Source organism: Nesoenas mayeri (genome assembly GCF_963082525.1).
Source record: "Nesoenas mayeri genome assembly, chromosome: 11".
Classification (NCBI taxonomy): domain Eukaryota; kingdom Metazoa; phylum Chordata; class Aves; order Columbiformes; family Columbidae; genus Nesoenas; species Nesoenas mayeri.
The window spans coordinates 15,057,928-15,071,619 of NC_137563.1; the positions used below are offsets into that span (position 1 = coordinate 15,057,928).

The 13,692-nt window shown below is 38.7% G+C and overlaps 1 protein-coding gene across 1 annotated transcript in view; it reads right to left on the bottom strand.

Moving 5' to 3' along the window:
- The window catches only part of THSD4 (thrombospondin type 1 domain containing 4), a gene marked incomplete at both ends in the record, with an annotated part of 242,988 nt that overhangs the window by 134,089 nt on the left and 95,207 nt on the right, over window positions 1-13,692 (bottom strand). The window contains one exon of the mRNA XM_080351008.1: window positions 7,758-7,894. Within this exon, the coding sequence (XP_080207134.1) occupies window positions 7,758-7,894 (137 nt within the window). The remainder of the gene's footprint in view (window positions 1-7,757; window positions 7,895-13,692) is intronic.

The window sequence follows — 13,692 nt, forward strand, 5'->3', positions numbered from 1 at the left end:
AGAACATTATCTAGACAATTTGATCTAAAAGAAGGAATATATTTTGTAGAACTATAAGCATCAGTTAACAACACATTCTATTGATATGCTATGGTATTTGAAATTATAAATAAAATTTTACAAATAATTTAGTTTTTTGAATTCTGATAGGGACATTTTTCAAGATTGAGATTTTACCTCGGGTATTTGACACTGTAGCCTTTTTATAATTTAAGAAAAAAGTCTCTCTAATCAGACTTTTTCTAGTATAACAATTTTATTTTACTTTTTCCCCAGCAGATCTGGTGAAAAAAAAATTTAACATGTAGTGATAACATTATTCTCCTGTACTTAGAGCTGTAAGACAAATTTTAATGTTATTCAACTATGTTGTGCCTCTTCATAAGTTTCTTGACAGGCTGTAGTTCAACAAAACAGTGAAATCTCACTTTGGGGTTCCAAGTGCTGGAGAGAAATAAAAAGCATTATGTAAACAATTATATAAATTCCCCCTCTTTCAATTAAATTTATTTTAAATGTTCATGCCTGTTTAACATTATTTATTTTATTCCATACCTATAATGTGTCAACTTTAAGTGAATCAAGAACAGTCTGTCCCCCCATAACTGGCTTAAAATTGGAGAGCGGGCGGGGGAGGAACCCAAAACACAGCACTACCATAAATAAGTTAAATGTCACTGTAAGCAACATCTGACCCTGATAACATCTGTATTACTGGGTTATTTACAATGCGACTGAAGTGTGCAGAACTAGATTCAGATAGCACCTTCATGGAAGAATGGGGAGCTCCATACTTCAGATTACTATGTCCTTCTCAGAAGAAGAAGCTGACAGACAAGAGGAGAAGAACAAATACATACATCTAGTGCTTACTCAGTTTGTTTGAACATAATGGACTTGTATGCTTTGCTATTAGCAATTTCCTGTAATCAGATTTTACATCAGTTTTAGCTCAGTTCAAAGGCAGTATCTTTCAGTATCTTTCACATGCAGTGATTGTACCTGCTGTGTATCAGCTATCAGAAGCAACTTAAACTAGGTCATGGCCAAAGAACACATGCGAAAAAAAAAAAGAATTGTAGCTTTCCTTTATAAATGGAGGTAGGTAGAAAGACTTTGTAGAAAGTGAGGTCAAGAAACCTTACAGAGACTCATTCTCTGTAAAGCATTTAATAGAACACTGTGCAAACAAAGTGAAGAAGCAGCAAGAGGAGTTATTTCTTAGCTCCCAGGAACCTGTTTCTTCCATTAACACCTTATTCATGCCAGGCAGGTGTTTCATAATGACTTACTAATGCCAAGCATTGCATTATGAAGAGAAACAATGAAGAGCCCTGTTTCCAACAGCAAAGTAATTGTAACAGTATATATTAAAAGGCTAACTATAGTCTTCTACTTCTATGGTATATTTCACAGATGAACCAGTTTTCCTTCAAAGAAAAAGCTTCCAAAAGAGGCTCCATACACAGGATGAGCAAAACTAAATAAAGATCTGGCAAAATGCTGATTTTTCCTTCTTTGAACGCATCCTATCTACTCCTTGAATAGGTCTTGAGCTCAGAGCACAGTGCTCTAAACTACTATTGATAGAAATCAAGCAAAAATTAGAAAGAAAAAACAAACCTTGAATACTAACAAGCTAGAGATTTAATTTTCATTTGATTCTGAAATGCATTTCAGCATCTGAATGCCATTAGGTTCCATAACCTAGTTCTCCACTTCCACAGAGCACATCCTCTGTGTGATCATATCCTGGGCAAAGCCTTGGTGACAATTACCTGCAGCACACAGCAGCTCTCATGGTAAAAACAACATAAATAATTCACTATTTTATGGCCTTCTTTTAGGATAAGGTCAAATAACTAGAAAGAGTTCATGACACTGGTCCTCCTCAGATACAAACAATGCCTGACACCCATATTCACTCACCTTTGTGCTTGTCAGGCTCATACCACTGTGCTGATGGTGAGAGCATGCCACTGAGGGACAGACCAATGTTTCACTTGGCATAGTTTCTGAGGCTGCTTTCAAAGTCTTCATATCTTAAGACACAGAGCTTTACAAAGTTCCTGTGCAGTGAACAATACAGCCACCTCTTCTGAGCAACCAAGCAAGACAAACATGCAACCACAAACATTTTGTCTAATTCTGTTGAAGGACAGATATAGATATCCATGTGCCCTCATTTCTGCTACATTAATCCAGGTCTTAGGTTCTTCCATAGATTATTTTTGATAAAAAATGAAGACTAAATGCCTAAAAAACAAGGAGAAAAGTTTCAGAGAAGCTAGCGCTGTACAGACTACTTGCTCGGAAGAACCTACAAACTAAACAGATGAGGACAGAAAAAGGAGAGAAGTCTGGCTCCAGCTTCAAGAAAACGTGCACACACACAAAAAACCCCAAATCCTCCCCAGACCCTTTTTTCCAGTGTAAGCAATCAATATTCTGATCTGTTACTCTGATCCTACGGTCATTAAGAGTTCCCTAACTTAAAACAATAATGCCACCTATAGTTGTTACCTGCACACTAGTGCCCATCAACAGAACTCTGCATGGGAGCTCCTTGCCTAATCATGTTATTCTGATGGACATTTCACATGCTTGGCTATGCTACCTGTAACTGACTTAATTCCCTATCAAGTTTGCAAGGATTTCAACATCTGATGCCTTTTTTTTAAATTTAAAAGGGCATGTAAAATCTCTACTGCCAGTCATTTTGCTACTGAAGTTACTCCCTGTGTGCATTTTAAAACTGCTCGGATATTTTCAGTTAACTTCAGAAATCAACTGGAAGATGAAAATAAACTACAATGCAAGAAAAAATGTACTATATAAATCAGAAGAGATACCATACTTGGTTCAGGTACCTTTAAAAGATATTTACAGTTCCCACTCAAATAAGTTTTATCTAAAATGCAAAGTGCGCCACCGCGTGGTAACTAACATCGCTGCAAAACCGATTTGCTTTGCAGCTCACAAATATCCTTTTTTTTAGTCTCCAAAACTATAATGAGTCAGTGCTTATACCTGCCCAAATATTGAAAAAGACTTCTACCAGAAGTATCCTAAATGAATGTAAAAAACACGCATGCAACATAATTCCCTATAGGTACACAATTAGTAAACTATGGTCAAGGCCAAAATTATTAAGAACAGTCTTTCTTCATCCTTCGCTTTGTTTATTAAAACGGCCTCAAATTCTACTCTTTTTCTCCTGATCTTAAAAGTTACTGAGTAGGATGATCCCACTGGCTCCAGAAGAAATAAAAGAATACATTGATTTAAAACAAGCAGGAAAAAAAATCTCAAAACAAGAAAACTTCTGGCTAAATCAGGAGCTGAAAAAGCCCCATTTGTAGGTATTCTTTAACTTAACAGCACTGTGAAATTTTAGTTAGGAGAGGGAGAGCAAATGTATTCAAACAAATGACACATACTCAATAGTACTGAAACACATTCAAAGCATATGTATTAGCAATAACCAGCTGTGGCACTAAATCAAAATTTTGAAAAAACAGAAGTGGAATTCAATATGAATGTCAATCAAAAATGTTCACATTGCAAAATTCGTCAGAAAGCACATTGTTCAAATGTGCAGAAAAAAATTCCACACGAAAATAATAAAACTGATTATCCAGATCCTTGTCATACTTCTTTCATCTGCATAGGTAGAATATCACAAGTTCTTCCTATTTTGCCTAGTTTTATTTTCAAATTATTTAATTGCTTTTTAAAAATGTTTCATTTCATTAGAATTAAGAATCTAGTCTACACCATGAAGTACATGATAATTTCAGTTATGGGTGAGCTTTTTCTGTAGTTCTGGCATTATTATGTTTGCCAGCCATTGTAATGTTGCAGACAACTAAAAAAGTAAACAAAAAATATTACAATATTTCATCATAAGAGTATATTAAGTTTTAAGGACTACATCTGAAAAACAAGCTTTTACATGTGTGCTGCTGGAAAAGTTATAAAGTTTTTACATCCAACTCTGGGGGCTGGTTGAACAAAAGAGCAGCAGTGAAAACAGACACGCTCTGGAAGTAAAGAAATGGTTTCTGGGATGCTGTTCAGGGGTACTCAGAGGCACAATGTTGTTCGAACCCTCATGCCTGATTTGGCCACAACAACCAGGCCTTAAGAAGGGCTTTTGTACATACTACTTTTTAAAAAATCATCTCTTGTGCTACAGTTGGTCTTTCCTGATAAGACTGAACAACACTTCCATTTTGAAAGGTTGTTGTATCTAACATTGTTTAACAACTCAAAAAGGAGAGGATCAAGGTATTAAGCAATCTGGTTTTGGCACTAAGACAAAACTTCTCTTTCATGAATTTTCAGTTTTAATAGGTGTGGCCACATTTTATATCTTGAGAACTTCTTATTAATATTACTTGTGGTTGTTTTACGTTTTAAATGGTTAAAAAGTGTGAACTGAGAAATACATGTTTAAATCTTATTTCAGATGAAGGTAAACCTGTCTCTATTGTATTCTTTATTCTGTTTCTAAGTAACTATTATTTTTATTATAGCAATGTTTTCCATCCTTTTTTTTCTAAGAATAAGGTAGACTGAAAATAGTAACCAGAAACAATGGTCCTGGGAACCAAGGATGTTATTATTCTAGTAATGCAGCAAAATCTCCAACAGAGGGTGATAGAGACCACAAATTCATTAGATGCTTAAATTATGAGACTTAAAAAACAAACTTAAAATAATGTGCAATTAAGAAAGAGCTACCTACTAGAGAGATTTGAATAAGCCTCATTGCACAAGAAACATTTTCAGTTAACTGCAAATGCTGACAACTTCTCAGAAAAAAATACTCAAGTATCCGACAGTACAGAACTTAAATTATTTGATTCTCTGGTTATTACATCCTTCAGCTACATCTATGCTCACTATACAGCGTATAATATCAGCATTAAGTAAAATTATTCTATTTATTTTTAATAGTTTTTATGCCTATACAAGTGGGAAATGAAGTCTCAGAGTCCAAGGAGACAGGCAATATATAAAACATAATATTCATTTGTGTATCCCATTTATTCATCCTTACATCATAAGGAACAAGATAAGTAATTTTAATACAGATGAATTTATCCTGAAACATAAATTACTTTTAAGAAGAATGAAGCATATTTCATCTGACATAGCACCATAAACTTCTTTCAAATGCATGCTATTCACTATTTAGAGGTAAAGTTTTGCCAAATACATAGCACTGATTTTCTAATCTTGAACCATGGAAAACACTGAAAAAACAGTAACTGAGTCAATAGTGACAGTGCTTCCAGCCACTGTAATGCTGTAGTACTGCATTTCCCTTTAGTTTAACATCCATATCTCTGAAAACTCCCTCAAATACTAACTTAAAACACTGAAACAAAAGTAGCGTGTGGTTTACACACACACACAAAATCCCAATGTAAGTATTGCATGGTTGAATGGGTTACCTCTTTCAGCTAATGCCCACCACACAATTTTCCTGAGGCTGCAAGTAATAAATAAGGAGTAAATTGCTACAGATCAAAAGAACTAATCACAAAACGGAAAAATCTCCAAGTTCCTCTTCAGAAAAAAAATATGAACCTTTCGTTTTTTTCACTAGATGCATCTCTCGAAGTGTCCAATGTTCAGCCTTCTGCACAAGTACAGTTAATACTACTGCCTATGAAGGCTGTTGTTAACTCCCTCAACTTCTCCCAGCCCATGCTCATTCTACTTTGCTGTAGTGAGAACCATGACAAGTGCACTGAATAAGTATTACCTTTACCTGCCTTAGCTTAGCTTTATCGTGATAATTTATTGCTTATAAGGCACAGAACTGGTTCTGTTTTACTCTTTGAGAATGATAGACTACATCACTTCACCAAGCGTTAAGTAAGCATCACTGAGGAACAGTTCAAATAGACAGAGATTCTTATTTTTAGTTTATTTTCAATACCATACAAAAATGAGGGAAAAAAAAAAACAACACCAAACAAAACCACTACAAACTAGGATTCCTTACCCTTAAGAGAAGGCTATGGGAAGATCTTATGCTGTCTACATCTAACGGGAGGGTAACAGAGCAGGTGGAGTCAGCTTTTCAGAGACATACAGTGCTAGGTTGAGAGAACAAGGGCACAAGCTGCAATATGGGGAACTTCAATTGAAACCATTGAAAAAGATCCCACTGTGATACTGCTCAAACACTGAATGGGCTCAAAGCTCAACCTGGAAAAGGCCACGGCAGCTGCCTGATACAGCGGACCCTGTTCTGAGGAGGTTGTTGAACTAAATGACCTTCCCAAGTATCTTAAAACCTGAATTATCCTGTAATTCTATGAACCCCAAGTTACATATTTACAGTAACCTGTTGCTTGTTTATATGCAGCTTTAGGAAGTGGCATTCTACAGAGGCAATGGGTGATTTTCAGAATTCAGAACACTTACGTACTAGGCTGCTGAACACTGCCTTTCCTTTCTTTACAAGACAATGCATGGTATACTAAATCTATTTTTCACTTTTCTGAGTCATAGAGCAGAACCGCAATTGAAAATTTCTGGTGCTTCCTGAAATGGTTTGAGATCAAGGAAAGCTTTAAAGAATAATCAACTTCACCCAGATCTATCATCTACAACGGAAATTCAAAGATATAGCTTTCCTTGTGCTAAGAAACAGAGAACAGAAATGGCATTGTCCAGATGTGCACAAGTAAGAAGAATCTGGACATGCAGAGGAAAATGTTGTGTCCATAAGTGATTTCCTCTGGCAAACCAACTATTTAACCTGAACTTGACCTTTCATTATTTGAGTTAATGAGTTACATCTGACCCACTTTTGCTTCTTTGCCAACATATATTGGAAACATCAGCCAAACATCAAATGCCCCTTGCTAGGAATTTATTTCTTTCACTTACCTTACTTGAAAGATTACAAACAACATTTATTTCTAGACATGGAACACTGTGTTTGAAATTGCTAGCACCTTGCAGAAAGCAGTGTATTTATTCATTACAAGGGGAATCTATACAGCAGACTGCAAAAAGTAATCACAGTGGCTCCTTCTGAACGCTTGAAAAACAACCATTCACTCAATTATTTTCTAAGAAACCGTCATTGTTGAGTTCTTCAGGACATGGTTTAGAGGTGGACTTGACAGTGCTAGGTTAACGGTTGGACTCGATGATCATAAAGGTGATTTCCAACCAAAAAAATTCTATGATTCTATGATAAATGGACAGCCAGTAAGACGCAATTCTTAAAAACGCCAAACATGGACCAATCAGAAAAGTTGCACTAACATCAGCTAAAAAGCAATGAAAATAAACACGTAACTGAATAAACCATTATGTCGCAGAAAAAAAATATCTCCACTCTAAAGTTTAATCAAATAAAGATATTGTATTTCTTTCTTATTTAAGCTTCCAACCTTTTTGTTCTGATTCTTTCATAAAATCTCCTCTAAGTATGTGGAAAAAGCTCACTGGAAGTCACCTTAATTGTGGCTAGAACACTTTCTGAATCCAGCCATTCAGCATTCCACAGTTTGTTCTCAATAGACAGAAACCATAGTTAAGAAATAAAAGCTGTAATAATACAAGTTAACACTTTTCACATCTACTTAGGGGAAAAAAAAAAAAAAAAAAAAAAGACAGACACGTTCAAAACACCATTTCCCAGGTCCAGTTGTATCAACCTCTTACAGAAATTCAATATGACATAGTCAGTCTGCAGGCAGACTCCCTAGAGACAGCAGCCTTACCTTGCACTGCCCAGCCACACAGATTGAAGTTCCGTTTTGGTCACAGGGTGTCCCATCTATCACCTTTTCAGCTTGTCTCACGTAGAACCGGTAGCCAATCGCACGGCAATTCAGCTCACACTTCTGACTGCCCTTCACTGTGGAAAGAGACAAAAGTCCCCATTATAAAGACCCCAGCAGTAGTTTTAAGAAGGAAAAGCCCATTAACTAACACTGAGGTTTGAGAGGAAGAAACAAATAGGCAAACTGAATGCAAAGTGACTACATCAAATGAATGGTGATGAAGAAACCAACTCCAAGGTAAGCATTCCAGCAAACCTTATGAAAATTTAAACAGTATCGCAGTTTTTAATTACAGATATTTTCCCAAATGACCAAGAATATTTTTAGCTTTATAAATAATTTGCCAAATTTAATCTTCTTAAAGCATAAAAACATGCTACAACATTAGTAATTAGTATCTCTAAAATTACACTGTAATCAGAAAGATGTGCATCAAATTAGCCTCATATATAGCCACTGCTCAGTTCATATCAAATAATCATACTAATAGTATTAAGAAACACATAGAACAATCTAGACACAAATTAAAAAAAAATCAATTCTTTTCCTTTTTATTTCTACAAGTTGCATTTCAGTGACTATCTCTTAGTTTAAGAGAAAATTGAGCAAAGAACAAAAGCATACAAAATGTATCATTATTCAAAACCTCATGATCTTTGTTGACATGCAAGCATCAGAAGGAAGTCAGTCCATTGAACTCTGGGTGAGAGGAACACAGAGGACAAGAAACACTTATCTCCTCCTGTGAAAATCCGTTACTTAAACCGATACAGCCTAACACTCCACATATCTTAGGCTATCAACTTGCTAATGCACTTATGTAGTCTATTTCAAATCATATCATGTTGAAGTTGCCCACAGTTCATTAGCCCTATCTGCCAACTGAAATAACAATACCTTCCACTTCTTTCCAACCAAGAGCAGCACTGTTACCCAGTTGTGGTGAAATACACACAGAATATCCTTTTCTTTTAACAACACTTACTGCTGTCATCAAAAACTAAAACTCCCCTGACTTCACCAAGCTTCAGCTCATACCCTGTAACACAACTGATTCTCACTATTTAATGTGACAGAGACGGCATAAACCTCAGTCAGCTGCTACAACATGATATTCCCAGCATTCCAGGATTTTCAGATTTTCTACTTAAGTGTATTTTCGGATCTTTAGCTAAGACATAACTTTTGACTATTTAGGAAAAAAAAAAAAAAAAAAAAAAGAGTACAATTCTTTCAAATATATATTTAACATATGTTTTCTGTGAAAGTAAAAAACTCAACTCAAGTCACTCTCTGTCCAGACACAGGCCTAGTGAAGACCAATTATGAAATTTGCATCTTAGATTTCCCATCACACAGCTATTTAGCTGACACTTGTATACATCATCTCTTGAATCTGGCAATCTTTTGATAAAATCCTCAAACACCTCTACTAATTTTAAGTGAGGTTAAAGATCTGTTTACCTAGTTCCCTTTTTTGCAGAAGCTACGCATGCCATGCTCAACTAGGTAATTTTTCCATTGGCTATTTTTTCAAGACAGATTCACTATTTTACTGTTCCAAGGAGTTCAGTAAGTTACTAAATAAAAAGTGAGGTATTTCCTGCAGTTCAATCTCCAAGTATAACAGTTAGTTTTAATGATAAACTGAGCATTATTCTTAGCAGCTTTGTCATTTCACACATAACTATTTTCACAATTCTCAAATAAATATAATTCAGCTTCAGTGATTCATTACAACTGAAAACAACTTGTCCTCTTCTGTCTGAACATTCCTATTTTTATAACCCACAACACTAGCTATCAAGTAGCACCTCTGCAGAGCACATTTTCTTATCTTCCTATTCCCTAAAATCAAGTCAAACTAGCCGTGTAGGGTTTCTGAAACGTCCTTATCTTCTATGTTGATTCCCCTTAGTTCAAACTATCCTGAAGCCTCACATTCCCGTATGCTTCCTCCTCCTCCTCCCTCTCATTTGGTTTTCATCCTTTAAAATATTATTGAAATTCTCAATCTGCCTTCTAGATCCCAAGTTTTGAGCTACTCAGAAAGATCAATAAATTAACTGCTGAAGCATGGTATTTTTTCCCTACACCTCTCTCTTCCCTTATTTATGATTTGATAGGTAATGCAGGCTATTAACAACCACAAGCAGACCGAGCTTACTTACTCTGTAAAACATGACTCCTATTTCATAACACTTGTCTTTTATTCTTTCTTTTTAGGAACTGTTCCTACTCATACAAAAAAAAAAAAAAAAAAAAAAAAAAACCACCAAAAACCAAAAGCAAACACAAACAAACCAAACCCAAAAAACCAAACCAAACCAAACCAAACCAACACTAAAATAGTCACCGACTTTGACCGGTACTGCCCACCCTGCCTCCCCCACACTTCTCCGCCCCCCCCCCTACCCCTTCCCAAGAAGAAGTCTATGAGCATCTCAGCCTGTAACCCTTCGGCCTTTTCGGCCTTTGATATTCAGATTCTTTTCATGACCAACTGTAAGGCATTGCCTTGCTTAGTCATATTCCTACTACTACTACTACCTAAATACAACATTCCCAGATGTCAAAGATATGAAAAAAACTGTAGTCTAAGAAGAGCAAAATCTGTTAACTGAATTGCCCCTATTGAATGAGAGGCATTTCATATTAGGATTTTCTGTAAGCATTGTGTATTTACTATGCATAAATTACAGCATAACAAACACATATTAGAATTCCCTTGTAAAAAAAGGATACCACACTAGTAAAAAATACTCTGTTGCCTATTAACCTCACATGTATCTTGACACCCCTCCCTTACCCCGTATTTTGCCACAACTCTCGAGTTTTTATAGCTTAAGCTGTAGGTTAAACTACACCATTGGCTTGGCAACTGGACATAAAATGTCAATTAAACAATGAGCTGTGAAGCGATTGATTCCACACAGGCCACATATTTTAGTACTGTCATCTGATCCTAGAATTTACAGAAGGATCTATCTGACCTCAGGGAATAGAGTAAGTCTTCTAGGTGCAGACCTTCCAAAGTAGCTGGCAGCAAGAGACATTTCCACTCAAAAATGGGCTCTTTCAAGTGTGCCACAGTTTCTGAGACGGTTCACTATACAAGTACTGTTTTACATGTCCTCCTAAGGTTTTTGCTTTTCACCCTCATGCCCACCTTAGCACAACCAAGTCTTTGTGGGAAACTCTCATCTTACCCTACCTTGCTAAACAGTGAACTTGGGTGAAATTTAATGCTACCACACAGGTTCTGCCACAGGTATGCATTATTGGTTTAACTGAAAGAGGTGTCTTTAGTAAATAAGCCTGGTAACATGTAATGTTTAGTTTTCATTTTACAGACGGAACAGTATCTGAATAAAAAAAAAATCAGTACATTTCTTATAATGTCCTCACCAAACCAGCCTTAAGTACCTCAGGGATATCCTGGGCTTGTCTAAACTGCAAGAATTGGGAGTTTTTTCTCAAGTTCTCTGTTGAAACTTAGTTTTCTTCTTTTCTTATGAGGAACAAGACCCAGAAAGGTGAGAATGGGACACCACCACAATTCTGCCACCTCCCATTTCACCGGTAAGGCTACCAAGATCCCATGTTTAATTACAAAGTGCACCTGTTCCGCATCACAGAGCAGAGAAAATGTTCTAACATAGAATAATCCTCTAACTTGTTCTACCAAGGTGCAAAAGCCCTGCAGATGGGAGCTAATTTAGGAATCATTACCCTTCTGGACAGACGAAAACCTCAAGTCTGTCACTGGCAGGAGCAGCACGATTAAGTACAAAAAACAATCTATGTTCCAGTTAGTTTGTCCTGTTCATTGATGCACTAAATTTCACACAAAGAACCTACTTTGCATGGCACATATACTGGCAATGTGTAAAGCTGGAAAAAAGAGAAAACATCTATTTATCAAATTCACACTGTAAGCCACAGTCAAAATTAATGCAAGAGTGGAGAAGTTGCCACCCATTTATAGTTACTTTTATCCTCCTAAGAGTGACTTAATCAATCTAACTTAAAACACTATTAAATACCATATCTCCTAAACAGTCTGTTTAAATGCAGATTTCATTACAGTACAAGTTTGAGAAGAAAAATTCAACTGTGCACTCATACATTTTTGAAAGGGAAAACACAAGGATTTAGACGTTACCACATTACAAGGAATGGCTGGAGTTAAAACTAGGTCTTCAGCAGCGTTTCAGACTAAGGCCTCTGTGCTAGGCTGGCCGAGAGGCACGGCTGCTGGGAAGCACAACCGCAGGGAAAACTGTGCTCCCTAGGGTTCACACTCCGAAGAACAATCCTAAACTTCTTTCAGTCACTGCTAGCAAACCGTGTGTGTGCAGGAGCCCATGACGCACTGCCCTGCCGAGGCGGCACCGCAGGCCGGGCAGCCGGGGCTGCAGGGGCACCTCAGGGTGAGGAGAGACCGCGGTGCTCACTTGAGCACGAGCCACAGCACGGCAGCTCCCGATGGATAAAACTGCTGGACGGCCATTAACACGCCGGTACACAAATAGTGCCTGACAAACGGTGCTTTTCTTGCCCTCAGGCTCCGGGAAGCGCAGCCCCGCGCCCGCCCACAGGGGCTCTGAGGGCGGCCCTGAGGGACACGAGCGCCCCCGCGCGGCGCGGGGCGGGCCAGGCCGCGGGGCGGGGCTTCGGGCTGCCCCGCCCCCGCCTTCCAGAAAGTTCGGTCGCGCGCCTGCGCGGGGCCCTGGCGGGCACGAGCGCCACCGCGCGGCCGCAGGGGCGCCTGGGCCTGGTCGGGTGGCGGGAAACCAGCGAGGGGCAGGCGGCAGACAGGCCGCTTCACTGAGGAAGGGCATCTGCAAACGTCCCAGCTGCCGCGGAAGGGAGCTCTGGGGCCGAAGTGTGCTCACAGCTCCCTGCGATGAGCTCAGGGGCACACGGCACACCCCCACAGAGCAGCAACCCGCGGGTCACGGCCCACGCAGCCCTGAGAACGGGAGGGACGGGCCAGGGCAGCCGGGGGCGCTGTGCCCTTGCACCTCATGTCAGCCGTCCCCTCGTCCAGCTCCCTCCTGCAATGCCCTGCGCATCCTCACAGCCCGGCCCAGGGCAGCATGGCGGGAGGCCTGCACCGGGCACAGCGCGCCAAGGCGGCGCGGAGCTGCTCAGCAGCGAGCTTGGGGATACAGAGAGAGCTCAGCAGGCAGCCTGCCAGTGCAAGGAATTTCAATCTAATGATATTCTTAGGAAAAAATGTTACAAGAAAGAGCATTCCAACTGCAATACATTTGCTAAATAATGTATTCAGCTGTTCAAAGGGAAGTAAAAATAGCCACAGAACAAAAAAAAACCCAGGAAATAATGTGCAAATCAAATCAAAATGCAACTGATCAGTGACCTGACGACATTGTGCACAGCCATACGCTGACTGCCCTTACAAAATGTAGTAACTTCCCTCCTGTTGCAGCTCCTGAAATCGAAGCTGCATGCACGTTCAATCTGCTACCACAGACCATGCTGTAGATGCCACCAGAATAAATGATACAACAAAGACATTTCACATTCCCCATGCTGTGAGGTAGGGACTGGAATGTACAAACTCTCCTCGACGGTTCCTCAGTCCAAATCTGAATTTAATGTGAGATCCAGACTCCCCGTTGTTATCTATGTAGCAGTCCTAGTTCTCCGCAGAACATTACAGAATGCTTTTACCATTTGTCAGTTTTTGTAAGTTTGCCTAAACATCTAAAAATAGTTAATAACAACCTCTGCAATTTGAGAAACATGCCTTGAGGGTGCCATAGAGAAGTGGCATGCACACTCTTGGCAAGCAAATATCACATTCATGCTAATACTACATTATGGGATTAAGCGAATTTAAATT